This window comes from Topomyia yanbarensis, chromosome 3 (assembly GCF_030247195.1).
Source record: "Topomyia yanbarensis strain Yona2022 chromosome 3, ASM3024719v1, whole genome shotgun sequence".
Classification (NCBI taxonomy): domain Eukaryota; kingdom Metazoa; phylum Arthropoda; class Insecta; order Diptera; family Culicidae; genus Topomyia; species Topomyia yanbarensis.
This window is the reverse complement of record NC_080672.1, coordinates 307,581,299-307,598,956: the sequence shown is the minus strand read 5'-3', so window position 1 is coordinate 307,598,956 and position 17,658 is coordinate 307,581,299. Positions and strand designations below refer to the sequence as shown.

General features: G+C 38.7%; 2 protein-coding genes across 3 annotated transcripts in view; one reads left to right on the top strand and one right to left on the bottom strand.

The window, feature by feature from the left end:
- LOC131688666 (cAMP-specific 3',5'-cyclic phosphodiesterase 4A-like) overlaps nt 1-17,658 on the top strand; it is a 683,953-nt gene that overhangs the window by 13,265 nt on the left and 653,030 nt on the right. The window lies entirely within an intron of this gene.
- Nucleotides 5,331-7,221, bottom strand: LOC131688667 (26S proteasome non-ATPase regulatory subunit 12). 2 transcript variants are annotated; one of them, XM_058973091.1, is made up of 4 exons: nt 7,048-7,221; nt 6,249-6,952; nt 5,973-6,187; nt 5,331-5,910 (listed from the first exon to the last, which is right to left on the bottom strand). In XM_058973091.1, the coding sequence occupies exons 2-4, from the start codon at nt 6,942-6,944 to the stop codon at nt 5,433-5,435; spliced, it is 1,389 nt and encodes a 462-aa protein (XP_058829074.1). In that variant the 5' UTR covers nt 6,945-6,952; nt 7,048-7,221; the 3' UTR covers nt 5,331-5,432. The 2 variants fall into 2 exon arrangements, with proteins under 2 accessions (XP_058829074.1, XP_058829073.1); XM_058973090.1 differs by having other exon boundaries at nt 6,249-6,968; nt 7,048-7,220.

Sequence of the window (17,658 nt, the reverse complement as noted above, 5' to 3'; positions counted from 1 at the left end):
CAAGTTCATATGCAAATGTATATGTGCATACTATAGGGGAGACCGGGGCTAGTTAGCGGTGCTTTCAGTTTTAAATTTTTACCGCTTTGATGAAGGTAGAACTTGCAAAATAGAACACGCGGCCTGAAAGAGCAGACTGTTGGCAACATCTCTGATTTTGTTTGATGCATTGTCTCCCTTTTTAGAGACAAAAATATGTAACGCGGAAAATCCGCCAACTTACCCCGGGGTAAAAAGATTTTCTTACTTGGGAGTGAATTCCAGAAATAAAGATTTTTGATGAATTATTTTGCACTGTAAATAGTACCGCCAACTTGCCTCGTCTGCAGCACCGCCAACTTTCCCAACCGTATATTGTATTATTAACTATTTTAAAAAAAAACCTTTGGTTTGTGAATAGATGTAATATCTATACGGATACTGAAAGCTCTTTTCTCGCGCTATTGAAAAATATAATCATTCGGGAAATAGAATATAATCATTCGGGAAATAGACACTCTAAATAACGCAAAGTATTTAAAATTTAGAAAATTTACTTGATATGCTCGAAAACACAATAACACCCACACTTTCCACCAAACAAATCGATTTGCAACAAAACCACATTGGATAACGGGTTGTCTAATACAGAGAAAAAGGGATACCGCCAACTTACTCCAACCGCCAACTAGCTCCCCTAAGCATTTCAAGGAGTCGTTTAGCGTATCCCTGTTCCATCGAAAACATAATGCTCTTGGAGGCATGTTATCAATTGTTCAACTCGTATCGGTGTAAATCGATCTGTGGTCTGATTAACGCTTTTGGGGAAGTAAACAAGATGGGAATGCTTGCAGAGAACCTGAATCCTATATAGTAATTAGATCCATGGAAAGTGCATCAATCTATCAATGGTCAATAAATTCCCAAGTTTCACTTTGCAACGTAGAGTAACGAAATAGCGTACGCATAACTGTACGAGCTTTTGATTTCGGATGATTAGGCGGTACTGCGTAGATAAGATTATTTGAACCCAGTAATTATACTAAAATCACATATAAAAGCGAAGGGAAACTTCGAATCGGGCACGATAACAACAAAAACATTACTAAAATAGGCTGAACTGTTTCAAATTAATTTCAGTTATATGTAGTTATAGATAACACACGTTTGCTTTGTTTCGTCCTTTCATATATAGAATATCATAATTTATAGGAAATTTTAATTCGACTATCGAATAAACGAGTTCAAAATTCCGAAAACTGTTTTGTTGTTGCTGGTGCAACAAATGCTTCTGTAGGTATTTCTAAAGAAAAGCAGATTCAACTGGGTTTGCGCTTACCGACCGGCGGGGGTTAATTGGAAATTTTGGTGGATAATGTTCGAGCAGTTGCAGTTTTAATTTATCTTCAAAAAGTTGCAAAGCTTATCTAAAGCGATCCTCGCTAGTCAAACAAAAAGTAATGCCACCTGACCAAAATTTTAATTATTATTAGTATTAATTTTTATAACAGGTTTGCTAGTATCAATGTTTTATATCTACCAAATTCCTAAGAGCATGTTCAGGAGCGTTTTATTGCATATAGAAGTTTCAAAGTACAATTTCGAACAGTTTTTTTCGACCTTTGAAACGAACATGCCATGCGTAGGAAAAAAAATATGTTCGGCTTTATCACCGGTCTATTTTTTATTATAGTTGTCCTACGGAAGCGGTAGAGCTGGGTTCTTGGAAGGGCTCCCTACCAGAAGCACTCACTACAATTGCAGTCGAGACCGGAAATATCGCCACTAAAGTCCTACTTAAGGCCAATTACAGACCGATTGTGATATTGAGACTGTGAACCATTTGGCGATTTTTTTTAATCTTTAGTTAAAATTTGACAGTTCGAAAGTTATTTTCTCCTGAATGGAAAAATTTAACCGAGAGAGCGAACATTTCAAAAGTTGACATATGGATAGTTATTTAGAATTGACAGCTGCGATGACTACTAGTTGGTAGAGGTGTGAACATTTGTCGATATTTTATAATTAGTTTTTTTTCTTATTACTTTAAGTATGACAGTCATAACTTCGAGAAGTAAACATCCACATCATGAAATAACCCAAACAAATCTTAACACAACACATTATCGTTTCCATGTTTATCCCTTAATTTTGTATTGAAAAATATTGACAACCTCAATTAGGTACAGAAAATGTTTCCACCTTTTTATTCTGCATCATGGGCAAAATTTTAACCATCGAGCTGTCAAATTTAACTATCGCTCTGTCAATTTTAACCATGCTCCAGAGTAGGGTTATTTTGCAAATAACTTTCGAAGTGTCAGATTTTAACTAAAAGTTAAAAATTCACCAAATGGTTCACAGCCTGAGTGTATGGTATGGGATGTATGGGAATGAGCGTATATTTCATCGCACTTCAGACCACGTTCATCAGATTATAAATGAAATTACGTTCACTAAATCATCGGGGCGCTTTTCTGTTTTTGAAATCATGGGCGTAGTTGTGCGTTGATGGTCGCGATAACATGTTCGCTTATGTGTATCATGGCGAGGGGCTCGAGCGTTTGTAAGTTAACATATTCGATCATGTGGGCTTTTGAATACCTCGTGTGCTAGCGTGTAACTTCGCTTATATAAATTCGATTTTATAACTATGTGCCCATTTGTATTTTCGCCTGGTTTCTTGAATGATCGCGCAGACCGTGAATATGAAACTTAATTGTCAGTGTTCGTTTCAGATGCTAGAACAGAGTTTCCCCCGTATTACTAGTTTCCGGTCGTGGCGCCATAGAATGTGTTGTCCAGGTGTTATAAGCGTTATTTTTTATTAGATCAACAGAATGCATGGACCTATGTTGCTAGAGCCGAGAGTAGAGACTTTTGGACGTAATTGATTCATGATCGTGCGAACGCGGGCGTTTGTAGGTTGATATTTTGTAAATTTATAATTTCTAATAAGTAATCGCGAAGATAAGTGCTAATTTTGATCATAATGTAGCTTAACTAAAGAGTAGTCGTAGACAAAGATTCAATATGGTATAATCACTGTACTACTGCTTTAGTGGAAAAGCCCCCCGTCAAGGTACGGTATCATGCCGAGGGATTCAGCTTTGTCACGATTTATGCATATAAAACCTTTATTAAACTCTAAAAGAAGAATATCAGACGATCTGGTAAATAATCACACCATAATAAATCATATACACTATAATTGCTGGAAAAACTATCGACCTAGCTGAATTATGCTTTCGAAAAAATGGCTGTGATTTTTTGTCGCATTACCACACTGAACTGGCAACACGAGCCCCAATCAGGAAGGATCCATGGTGTTAGTAAGATCGTAACGCTAGCCATGTAACGTAACGCTAGCCATTGTATACTAGGAATCGTTACGTATTGACCACTATCTTTCAAATGATACCCAAATTCACTATTTTGTGATAACCGGATGCGGCCATCTTGGATTTCAAAATGGCCCTAATCACAAATTTCAAATGTCTACTAACTAGCCCTTTTCAAATGACGCCCCTACCAATGATGGTTCTCACTTTTTTGTTGAAACCGGAAGTAGCCATCTTAGATTCAAAATGGCGGTGATCATGATTTTTTGATGTCGCTAACCACCCCTTTTTAACACATTGTGACGCGATTTTTTCATTGTTAATACTGTTATTTTTAGCTTTGTATAGGTTTTTGGGGTCGCTGATTCCGGTTCTGATATCGAAAATGTATAATTCAAAATGGCGGATCCAATATGGCGACTGTGCTTGGCTAAATTTTATGTTTCTTTCGGGGTCGCTGATTCTGATTCTGACATCAGAATTCCAATCAGCGACCCCAAAAACTATCGTAAATCGAGTTTTATGCTCATTGTAACAAAATTCGTAAAAAAATGGCTGCCATTGTGTAGTCGCCATTTTGAATTTTTAAATTCTGTCATCAGAATCGTAATTGGCGATCTCAAAAACCACATAATCTATTTTTATGCTAGTTGAGAAGTCATCCCTGTCTCTCAGAATCTTTCATCGACCAACATAATAATAAACTTCATTTTTGCATATGTTGATATTTTTTTTTCGAAAAAACTGACCTACGAAAAATTCTGTAAAAAATCTATTATTTAGTTCAATGTTCGAGATACTTGCAAAAAAATTACGTCTCTGGGATTTTTAGTTCAGACACAGCTGAATTTATTGTAAAAACGAGATTTTCGAGTTTTAATTGTTTGTGATTAATAAGTAATCAACTAATTCACATAATTTTTGTGCTTGTTGTACTCCTTACATCCCTAAGAGTTGATTAAAAGAAAGAATCCAATAAAAACTTAGGAGAAGTAGGTGGGACGTATACGTCCCACTGCGTTGCAAAGAGTTAAACGACATCCATATAGATGGTTTGCAGTATTTTGTGATAGCCGGAAGTCGCCATCTCGGATTTAAACAATGGCGCTAATCATAAATTTCCGCTGTCTACTGATTACCCCTTTCAAATGACACCCATATTGATGATCATTCTCACTATTTTGTGATAACCGGAAGTCGCCATCTTGGATTTCAAAATGGCGCTAATCATCCATTTCCAATGTTTACTAACTGCGCTCTTTCAAATGACATCCATGTTGATGATGGTTTTCATTGATTTGTGATAAATAATTTCTGAAACCATTCTTAGGATAAAAATGGAACATTTCAATATTAATTCGTGAAAAGGGCGAAAGTGTTTTTTTGTAAACAAACTTGTTTCGCTCATTAGTCTGCTGCAGAGTGGAATTTCATGAAAAATATGCGTTAATGTAAAGTTTTACTCTTCGTAGACGTAATTTCAATTGTTTTTTGCTTTGAAATTATAGTAAATTAAAAGAAACCATCAAAATAAAAGTTTGTTTACAAATCTTATTCGCCCTTTTGCAAATTTAATATGGATTTATCCTCTCAGAGCAATATCTGGTATATCTATTCAACCAATCTTTGCACTTAGGCTTAGGGTTTTGCTCTTAATAAAACGTATACTATTTTCCTCGCATGTAGTTTCTTTTTTAAGCCAATCTTGCTCTCAGCCTCTCCAATAGTCCAAAAGCGCCAGCCATTCGCGCTGTAGAGAAAAAGTCGAACGAGCAATGCTCTCTTCAGTGTCTAACAACCAAAAAGAGCGAAGCATGCATGACAGCGGTATTGGGTTATCTGACATCTAGAATACCAAGACAATATGGACATATAAGTATACGAAAAAAGACCTCAAGCAAAAAAAAATCGACATAGATTTGAACTTATTAGCGAGTTCCGGCAAAGCAATCAAATTTTGCTGATTTGTAGACTAATTTTCGACAATAATATACAAATAAACAAGTAATGTTAATTATATACTGAGTTTATTAAGAGAATGTTCTGCTAGCATAGTATACAAAGTATTCTAATACAAACGAAGCTAGCGGTTACCGCGCGTAATGAGCCAATTTAGGAGGACGCCACATTGGTAACACCCGGGGCCGGCATTACACTGTTGATGCATTCCTCTTTGTTGATCAGATGACACGTTTTGTTCACCAGATTCATCAGCTCGTTCAGCCCGAAAGCCCAATCGTTCAAAATCTCCGAGGCAACCTTCTTGGACGAAAAGTGTATAACACCGGCCGGTCGGTCGGTCTTGACTTTCAACGTACTGGAATTCACCATTCGAGAGAGATATTCTTCGCACTCGTGCTCACTCAGATCCAATAGTTCGGCCATGCGTTTCAAATTGATGCGGGTGTAATAGTTTGAGATGATACGCACATTATGCTCTATCAGTCGGTTCTTCAGTTCAGCCCAGCACTTTTTGCCGTGGGTGGTTTCCTGGTTGAAAATGTCCAGCGTATTTAGCTCTGCACCGTATACAGTACATAAGGCGTCGAAGTTAATCAATTCTTTGCACATAAACAGGCGTAGTAATTCCCTAAAATGTTAAAGGATAATAATAAAATGACTATGATTTTTAAGACACAATATAACACGCACTTGTAAACGGGCAGTTCTTCGAGTAGCTTATTCTTTGATAAGTTGTGCATCATATCCACCTGCTCGTTGTCGTACGGAGACAGAATACAGTATAGCACAGCATAAATCATCATTTTTTGCCGGTGTTCGGTATCCTTCGCAATCATTTCCGAATCAACAATAGCCAAATAGTGGCGGGATGTTTTGATAAAATTCGACTCTTTATCTAAACGAATCTGCAAAAGTGCATTTTATAGGACTAAATTGATAACATAGAAGCATTATCATAACACTTACCATCAAATCATAATATTTCAACTTCAAATCCTGCTGTGCGGCGTCGTTGAAAAATTTTATGCTGATCTTCTTGGCGATGATCTGTGTACGAACCAAGTCCTGCTTTGCCAAACACAATCGCATCTGTTCCAAGATGAGCTCTACCTTCTCCCGCTTGTCCATCGAACCGTATGTTTCAACCTGCAGTTCTTCCATGATCGAAGCAGCTCCGGTCACATCCCCATCCGCTTCCTTGATGTCGGCCAACATTTTCGTAAGTCGAGCGCGTTCTACTTCAACGTAAATTTTACCCTCCGTCACGGTGCGCAACGTATCGATTAGCTTCAATTTGGTTTCCTTGTCTGGTGTTTTGTCGACATAGGTGCAACATTCCTGAATCATTTTAGCTACAGCTTGTTTCGACTGCGAGCGTCTTTTAACCAGTATCGTTATATACTCGTTGAGATAATTCCAGTTGTTTGCTTCAAAGCAGATTTGAACGATGGCTATGAGAACTCGCGAACTGGATACCATATCCGCTCCAATACGGGTTTGTTTCTCCAGTTGCAGCAGAATTTCCAATGCTTCGTTGAACTTGTTTTCGTTTTTTGCCATCTCTTTGGCTAGCGGAATCTTCTCGTCGCATGTGACACTGTAATCCACTTCCATCTTGACGATGCGGCCCTCAAACGCGTTCAGGTCCATGTTTTGATCCATGATGGAATCTGTCTCGTAGAGAACCTACAATGACAAAGCCAATTTGAAGGGTGCTTGGAGAGAAGTTGAATAGAGCAGAAAATCAGCTGCATTTCTAACATACCTGAATAGATACTTTGCTTCGATTAATATTAAGGTGATTGAACCACAAGAAACTAAAGTGTTCTGTCTAAAATTACGATTTTTCTACTGATTTCAGAGTTCCTCGGGAAACAACAGTGTCGAACGTGAGCAAGCGAAATACGATTCGGCAACAGTTTGACAGCGGAGTGCGATCCCGAGCAAAAAGTGGATCAGCTCGTAATGTTGGCACTTCTGCGCATGGCGACGAACGCAGCCAAAAGTGAAGTGGTATAAAGGCTTTCGATGCACTGAAACGCTTTTTGTCTACCTAGAATTTAAATTATGTTTGACAAAATGTTTAAGAATGAGATGGTAAGAGCATGTTCAGGAGAGTGTCAGTTTCAGATTTATTATTTTGACAGCTCTATAATATAAAACTGGAAATTTCAAAAATAGATCTTTCTGTCCCCAGTAGCAGTTTTAGCGGGTGTTCTATTCAGTTTAAAATTGATGTCTCGCCATGCCCTCAGCGTTACTGCATTCAAATTTATTTTTCCCCAGTCTGTCGGTTCTAAGTGTCTCTGCTGAAAACTTTGCATGTATTTAAAACACAGTTCTAAACGTGTTTTAAAATCAGCAACAAATAGAATGGCGTCGTATAACAGTTTTAAATTTTGAAACAAAGCTGTTCGAAATAATAAAACAAAACGCTCTGCTGGGGATGTGAATGTTTCAGTTCCAGTTCTACTTTGAAACTCCTATATAAAATAAAACACTCCTGAACATGCCCTAACCTTCTTTCAAATTGTATTTTGTATTGGTGTAAAATTTACTAGCCAATAACACTGGCCTTATTTGAATTATTAGTTTGGAATTTCACCCTATTTAGTCGGTCGACTGGAAAATTTCACAACTGTCAAATTTTCTATGTTGTTTAACAATCGTCCTACGCTGATCCACTTTGTTCGATATTCAGCTTTTTGTTGGTGGCTGCGTTCCCAAATGCGCACCCCACTTTGACAAGTCGTCCGTCCAATGTCAATTTTGACAAATCATCAGTCTTGTCAATTTTGACAAGCCGTCGCTTGAGTTTCAATGTTCACATCACGGTAGGCGTTCATTTCTGTTCTCAACTAAAACGTTAAACGTCAAATTAAAATTTTGTATATTTTTCCGTGAAAATAAAAAAACCGATTTCCTTTCGAGTCGGCACAATCGAGTGAATTGAGGTGTTTGTTTTGTGGATCATCTCTAATTCAATTCGCCGATTGATATACTGAGAAAAACAATTATCAGCGACACTCGATTTAGTTGAAACAAATAAGCCGGTTGAATTGCAACCGATTTCGTCATTGCAGCTGCAATCGTCAATTTTCTATGAGATTGTTTTTATCGCTTTTCTAGTTTGGCTTTATTCTTTTTTACGACGAATGCAAGATTCGTTCGGGCTTACTTCGAATAAGGGTGGTTGTGATAAATGGTTAATTTTGATCGAAAATCGCCCATCTCTAAACAAGGTTTGCAAATTTACTGTATTAAAAAAGATGGAGTGCTTTTCCGGGTGATTTTGCACCGAGTTTCGTTGGTCATATCGTACGTGATGAATTCATGTAGGAGCAGAAGCTTGAATCCCTTAATTCTCTCGACACTCATAGTAGCATCCAAACAACTGAGAATATGTTATAAATCTATTAACCAGCCTACAAAAAGATGCGCGAAGCGATTGATATCAACGGAAAAGATTATTGAAAACAAACTAACAAATTTTAAATTTGACGTTTAACAGTTGAGAACATGAGCAGGGTAGGTTAAAGTTTGTGACACTGAAGGCTTGTCAAAATGGACACTCCTGTCGATTTCTCAAAATTGACACTGGACGGTCGACTTGTCATAGTGGGGAGCGCATTTGGGAACGCAGCCACCAACAAAAAGCTGAATTTTGTTGAATGTAGGGATGGTTTTTTGTAGGGTTTTGACGTCTTACACGCAGCGCAAATTGCATTGCACGCAACGCAAAATACATTACGACTTTCTAATTTGATGGAAAGAAAAGCATTTAATTTCGCTGATTTTTAAAAATGCATCACAAGTGATCTGCCCCTAGGGTTGGCCTGCGTTTGGACAGCAAAAGTTAAGCTGCGTTGTGCAATTTCTTGCAGAGGAAAGAAAGGACCTAACGTTTTGAAATTTTAGGTGTGCTCGCTAACATAATTTTGTACGTTGAAATTGTCACCATACGCAAATTATTTATAGATCTGTCGGTGACGTCTGGGAAAGCTCTACTTTGTGATTCTTATTAAATCCAAAAAAGTAACTTTTATACGAGGTTTTTTTTACAAAATTTGTATTTTTATGACAATATTTTGAGATTACGATTTAAAAACGTAAAATTATTTTAAAATCTCAAATATAATTTTTCAATGAAAAAATTTGGATAATAATGTGAGGGACACAAGCATAGTTATGTACATTTATGGATGTTGATTAGAATACTGTAAAATTCTGGATAGAACTTTGGAACGGGCCGACAACTTCAAGAGATTTCTGCAATGATCTTTAAAATCTATGAATTTTAGTAATTTTTAATGAATTCCAGCTAAGTGCTTCGAACATCAAGAAAGTCCTGCACATTTAAGTCTAACGAATATCAGGATTTAGAAACAGCATGCGCTATACTGTGCAAAGTAGGTTATAATGTTTAGAAAAGTTTTCTGAGTTTCCGAATATATTTTCGACCTTCAGGAAAGTTTTAAGTAGAGACGAGGCATCTAGACCAATTTTTTGTTTTGTTTTGATTTGTTTGCATCATTTGAGTGCAATGTTTCTACTATCAATTCCGATGTCCCGTTCTGTCCGGGTGGCTGAAAACCAACATTCCGAACCAGTCACATTCGGACAGCTTTCGATTCGTTTTTCGACCATCTCAAGGCCATAGTTAGGGTAAAAGGTCGTCTCAAGGTCACAGTCAGGGTGAAAGGTGGTCATATCGAGCAGAAGAGAATTGATTCTGAATTTCGGATTATTTTCTCACATTCCGTACTACTGTACTACTACATGAAGAAAAGAAAATACATCCCTGTTCTATAACACTTCGCACTATCGTAACTATTTATCCATAATTTGTGTTCAAATACTATTGCAATAAGTAGTGATCCGATCAATTACGCAGATAAGATTAACTTTAAGCAATACTCCCAGGCTCGACTGTTTGGAGCAGGGATGGGAATTATTCATTCGCATGATTCTTGGCGAATCCGTTCATTGCTTTGACAGTAGCCAGTCGTTCATTCACGATCCGAAGAAAACTCCCCAAATGAACACAACTGAACGTAGATAGAGATGAACTTCCGAAGAAGTGAGCCAGGTAAAAGAATGACACGTACTATGTTGAATGAAGAAGATTGTGGTTTTTTATTCGCGGATTGAATCGGAAGGTTGTATTGTAAACATTCACAAGTGAATCAATTTTTAGTTCACAAATGAATGTGAGATTGTATTCTCCAGTTGGGTTAGGTCAACTTTATACTACAAATGTACACTATAATCATTATTGGGAAGTATATTGCACTAGAATCCACTTGAAATTGATGTTGTTATATGCAGGGAATCGTTTTATGAAGTTATTTCTGGGCAAATGCATGCTTGCACATGACATACATGAAAATTGTATAATTGAAAATTGTATAATTAACAATTTCGTATGTGCATTTTAAAAATGTCCCTTTTGAAATTTTCGAGTATCAGCGGTGCTTGCTTATATTCGCAATTCTCATCTGCTTTGCAGTGGAATTTTCTGCCCTCCTCCTGGATAACTTGCAACAGAATCTTTTTTTGGGTACAGCGTCGTTTCATTTTAAATTTTTTTTTTCCACCAGTACATTGCAAGCTACTTACTTGACAATTAGAGATCACCAAGTGAAAATTTCACAGGTCTATAAACAAGAACGACAATTTCTTTTTTATTAGAACGATCTGGTGAATGTTTTGAAATGAATCTTTGTGAATGAAAGAATGCATTCATTTGCGATCATTTCTGCTTTCATTCAAAACACTATATATGTGATGGAGAATGAATCATTGGGTGAACACTAACATTGCTGTGCGCTGGCACTTTTTTCAGTTTTTTGTTTTGTTTCTCGCTTTCGCATGAACTACTCTACACAAAAAGGGTTGCCGAGGTCGGGTTTCACAGTAAGAGCATGTTGGTGTGTTCGGACGGCAGGCGAAAACAAGATTTTTGAAAATCCACCTTTTTTTACTGTGCAGATCAAACTAAATAACTTTATTTCAATTTTCCGTAAATAATCGATTATTTGTCTTACTCACAATTGTTTGTTCTCCTTACTTTACAGCTTCCTCTTTTCCTTCCTCTATCGCTGTCTATCGCAATTTATCTACAATTTTGTATTCACATTTTTCATTTTATCGGTTTTAGTAATTAATTTGTATGTTCACTTACTTCGTTTTATCTCGGAATTGATAAGCTCAACTGTACCGTTCGTACTTGTCCAGTGTTTGCCTCCGCGTATCTAGTCATAAATTTGTTTCTTTAATTCACTGCTTTATATTGTTTCACAAACTTACGTATTCTGGATCTTAGTTTCTTAAGTACAGCTTAATCTGCAATCTATCCGCTATCCGAATAATTTCCTTGCACACAACTTCTAATTTCTTACTCCAACGTATTTTACTATTCTACTACTATCACTTTCAAAATGGTTTTTTTCTATCCTCCTTTCCTTCTTATGTTATTTGTTTACTTATGTTGTCTCTGACATTTCCCTCGCTCTACATTCGTGATGCATTTCGTCGTCTGTCAGTATGACAGCAAATTTGTTGCATCTGTCAATTCGACACGGGTGCAATTGAGTTCTACAAGATGACGACACGAATGAACCTATGATGAATGAAGTTCATGTTTGACAATTCTCGGTGGTTTGTTTACTTTGTCAGTTGCGTGAGTGCGAGTGCAAAGGGTGCTTATCTGTTACATTCGAACTCACGTAACTTCCATGTAAACAAACCACCGAGAATTGTCAAACGAAGTTCATCCGGCCCATTTTGCGGGGTTATGTCGGTTGGTGTAAAACCTAATGGTGCAACTGCCAGTGATGCCAGAACATGGTGGATGATTTGAAATTGATCGTTTCGTGAAACGATTTTTTCCATGCCTGGTTTGGAGTTCAAATTACCGTTGTTTAGAAAACATATGCTACGCTAGCCGGCTGCTCAGAGTTTAACAAAAAAAACACAAAATCTTTCCCCTTCCGAGTGCCTGTGTACTCAAAGATTAACTAAACAACTAAATAACAAACTATGCTTTACAGGTAATATCGCTTGCTTGTAGCGAATCCTAGGTATTATACCATAACTAACAGACATAACACTATAAAGGAATTTCCTCAAAAAATTTCGATCCGGCGATTTCCCCCGAGAACACCTTTTATTTACGGTCACAAACTGGTGGGTCTGTGGTACGGCTTTCACGCCAGAGCGTTTTCCGATCCTGATCGAGAGGTAAACAAACAGCTCCGCGATTACTTTACTTTGGAGAACGTTGGAGTCCTGAGCCCATGTGTAGTTCCGGAATTCGATGACGACAAGTGTGCAAGAAAGTTGCTACAGGAAACAACCAAGCGGCTTCCTTTCGGGTACGGCTACGAGACGGAACTTCTATGGAGAACCCAGCATTTGGAATTCCCCGACAGCTATCCGATGGCTGTGCGACGGCTGGAGGGACTTGAGCGGAAAGGATCAAAGGATCCGACTATGGAACAGTGCGTTCGCGAGCAAATCTTCGGATAAGGGCGCATGGGCTACGCTCACAAGGCTGCTTTGGCGGATCTGGTATCTTTTCCATGGTGTAGTTTCTAGTCCCCAGAAACCAAACAAGATTCGTGATGACAGTGGTCGGATCTCTTCGGAAAGTTAAGCCAAATCCGCATACCGCGGTGCTGCTTTAGGTCACCCTTTCCCAAGAACCTGCATCGCATCCAACTTCACCTGGCTCCACTACCGAAAATGCGTCTTACTTCGTTCATCGAGCCTTTTGCTTTCGCCGGACTGAATTACTTCGGGCCGGTGCTTGTCAAGACACAACGCCAAGCGCTGGGTGAAGAGGACCACGTGCTCTCGCTACCAGAGCCATCCATTTGGAAGTGCCACGCGTATTCTTGTCCGATAACGCCACCTGTTTCCACGGTACTAGCAACGAACCGAAAGCGTACAACAAGGCGGTGACAAAGAAGATCACTACTGCATAAACGACATCGAAGTTCATTCCACCTGCTGTCCCACACATGGGAAGTGCATGGGAGAGACTTGTTCGCTCAGTTGAAGTCGCGGTCGGAGCAGCTCTGGATGGATCCCGAAAATCCGACAATGAAACACTGGAATCAATCCTGTTCGAAGCGGAGGCCATGATAAACTCAAGGCCACTTACCCACATCCCGTTGCAAATTAAGAAGCTTTGACACCAAATCACTTCTCATGAGAAACTCATCCGGCATCAAGTTCCTGACAACGGGCCCGACAGATAGTAGTTCAACACTGATCAGCAGCTGGAAGTTACCGACGGATTCTGGCACAGATGGCTAAAGTAAGTAAGTCTTGGAAGTTGGCGAGGCGGTGAGGAACCATTCCTGGACAAAACGGCAGAGTGCGGCAGGTGCTGGTGCAGACCGCAACGGGTTTGCTTCGAAAACCAGTCGCGAAACTGGCCTATTTTGGACATTGAGCCGAAGAGCAAACCCGGTTCCGTTATTGCTGGATCCTCACCAAGATTTACCAGCGGGGTTATGTGGCGACGAGACCGGTCATTGCGGCAACGCTACCAAGTGCAGCGCTTCATTCGACGGTGACAGATTTGCTGACGAGGAAACGAGCTTTCACGAGGAAACGTCATGCAGCAGTACCGTGTGGCAGAAGAAGAAAACATTACCGTATATTAAAACATGTTTTCGCGCAATAGTACATAGCCCTAACTTTCGCCAACCAGTCAGTACGGCTATGGCACTACTAACTGTATTTAGAGCTATATTATCAGGTGCAAACACTACATTGTTTGAGCAACGAAAAACAAAAACAGCCAAAATTGTAAGCACCTAATCAATTTAATTACCATACTTAAACCTAAATTAAAATACAAAATAAAGCTTGTTTTTAACTTAAAGCCAACAATTAAAAACCTTTGCTGAAAGAGTTCCGAAACATAACCCAAAAGGTAGTATTTTCACGCCTCTCATTCTGCGACTAACGCCAGAGGACTGATAGCACCCAGTCGACGTCGGTCTAAGGACCAAATGTCATAAATAGACTTAGACTAGTGTGTAGTCATGAGATAGCAGGGGCATAGACGAGTTGGTAAGTAGATTGCCTTGTATGCAACTAAACTGGGTTCGGTTCCGAACTCCGCATATTGGGTTATGATTTTACTAAACCGAAAAAGAGGCGCTTTGGCTGCTTCCAGTCACGTCGGTTCATGTTTAGGTTATAACTCCCATATAGCATTGCATGCACAAGAACGGTGCTGCACAATGTCCTATTCCTGTGCACTCATGATGTATCAGAACTAAGTTCATTGAGCTAGTGCTTGTGCTGGTTTTCGATGAGTTACAGTTAGCAAGCAGCACGAGCACCGATGAGCGAGAACGCTCGCTAGCACGGTGAGCTATAGCTCAGCTATAGCAAATTTGAAAAAATACAACGTGTTAGTGTGAGTAACAATGCTTGCATCGCTTTTTCCAGCAACCTGTCGCACATTCACCAACGTATATTTCTTGCTTTGTCCTATTATTTCGTTTCATAGCTTACTCGTCGACTGCACCTTTCTAGCTCATCGGGCAAGCTTACCGTGCTAGTTCATTAAGCTTACCGAGTTAGCTCATGGTGCTAGCTCTTCGAATCCTACAGCTCGAGCACGAAGGTTATCTTTGCTTCTTGCATCCCTGCATATAACCATATCGAATATTTGCGAAATTGTCTCTTTGCCACTGTCAAACTGATTGTTTATCCTCATTTTTTGATTCAGTATTCCTTACTAATCATTGCTTTCTCGAATGTGCGTGTCGCATTCTGATGAGACGAAGTCGAAACGCAGTTCTACAACTAATTTATCTCGAAGTATTTCTGTGCATAATAATGAAGCAGCACCCGATTATCGTGTTGTGTGATGAGAAACTTATCACCATCGATCCAGTTCTTAATACACAAAGTTTTCACGACTGCCATTCTACATGACTTGTTTGCCAGTTGGTCTGAATCCTTAATCAAATAATCTGAAGCCGGAAATCTACACCTTAGAACAACGCTGCATCATCCCACGAACAATGTATTTCGTTTAGTATCTATCTTTTCCTTGCCTGTAGTCAGTTTAAGCTAGGCACAGAATGTATCAGTCTCGTAACAAAAGAGGACGAATAATCTTGCTAGAAATGGTTCCTAATTTAAACGCTTCGAGCATCAGAACAGCACTCACCCGATGCTATCAAACGCATACTTTCCAGCTTCAGCCTGCTGTGTGGATGCGATTGATGCTGCCGGCTACTGGTGGGTGGTGGGATGGTGACGACCTTCCTTGCTGCTGATGTAGCTGCAAGCATGACCCACCACCGGGCTCACCATGCGTCCGATCGTTCTGATTCCGCCTCTCATTCCCTTCTAGAAGAATCACCGCTCCCAGCATTTCGCTTGTGCGCACCTGTTTGTGCATAAATATAGCGCGAGCAAACATATTTGAAAAAAGTAACACCGGAGTGCGCGCCCCAGAAAATTCCTTGCTGTTGCTCAAATATCATGAGGGCATCAGCAGCGTCAGCACCGCTCATCATCGTCAGCGGCGTGTCCTTGCGGATGTCGCGGTGCATTCGGTTCAAGGCCACACCATAACGCATATATTTTCATTGTCGGTATTGTCAGCGGTGTATCATGACAGTTATTAACTGGGGCAGCTACATAAAGCAGGTGCGATAGCATAGGATCGGGATCAGCAGCGTGGGTGGATATTTGATCCCGGAGGGAATTGGGTGGGATGTGTAAAATGGTTTATCTCGATACACAGAGATGCCAGATATTTTTTCAAATGTCTGCAACAATAATTTTAAAAGTGTGGGAAGTACCAGAAATGTCAGCAAAACTATTATTGACCAAAAATGACTTATATTAAATGAAAATAGCGCATTTATAGCTCAAAATAAGTAGAGAGAAATAGTTTATGGAGGAAAAAGCTAAGGTAGATAAAGCTGTGATTTGAAACTACAGAGAAAAAAATATTTTGTAATTTTAAGTTTATTTTCATGCACATTTTTGGAGCATGAATATAAATGTAAAATTAAGTTCCACCACAAATACACAAGACTTGTCGTGCTTTCTTCAACGAATTTTATTATAATTTTACACGTGGATTGAAAATTACAGTTACTTTAAACGGAAAACCAATGCACTTCAATGTATTTTACTCGAATGCTGCTGTAAAATGAATGACATGTAATGTTACACGAATGAAAGTGTAAAATTGTATGCTGTTTAATGCTCCAATTGATTTTAACGTAATCGTAATCAAATTTTTTAATCAATCTCTGTATGTTTACATTCGTATTGATTTACATGTCGTTTAAATTTCATTATTTTTTGGTGTGTAGTGTAACCAAAAGCCTTTATTTTCAAAAATCTGTAAATATCTGCAACCAAACTAAAAAATCTGTAAATATCTGCAACCATACTAAAAAATCTGCAAATATTTGCGTCATCGAAAAAATCTGCGAATTTGCAGACATGTCTGCAAATCTGGCATCTCTGTCGATACAGCTGTGACGTTATCGACGCACCACAACCTTCTTTGATTGTTTATCAACATTCGATAAATTAAACGAGAAAAAAATAATAAAGTTTTGCTGGTTGGCTTCTAACTAGCAACCATCGGTAGAGAGTAGGCTGCAGCAGTTGCTATGAAAACATTTTGTTTTGCGGTGAAGTATTAAATTACATTTTCCTGTATTCAACATTTTTGATCCTAGATGCAGATTGTTATTTTTTAATATTGATCTTCATGATGACGCATCTGGTTTATAATCATGTACGGCCAGTATTTATTTTACACGAATTCGAATTCACGAGGTTTCTGACCAAAGCGCTATGGGTTAAATTTTCGCTTGTGTCAGGTTACTGAAAGCCTACAAATTTTCAGACCATGGGCGTTTTTCAATTCTAATGCACTTTCAATGTGCATTAGTAACTTTCTTTCTGCTCGCTATTTACTGATATATTGTGTGCTATAGAATACTTGGAATGAAACTTGTCTGATGCGCAGTCAATCTCGGTTTGATTTCCGACCTATTGGATGAATATAAACGGTGGCTCGCATAAAATAAATTGCATGTTTGAAAATTATTTGTTTCGTGTTTTGTATTCGTTCCATACAATTTCAAAGTTTTCAGCTCATTTGTGTTATTATCTTGCTTCTTAACAACGAAGCAAAGCTATTGATGCCAATTTCTTCGAATTTCATTGATTGTATGCCGAGTAAATAATGAATTAGTGAAGTACGATTGCCATTTGAAAAACATTGCTTACTAGAGCAAGGAGTTCTTGAAACAACCAACCCCGTGCTTCAGTAGATCCATGCATACATAACAAACTCGATTCGTTCGCTACA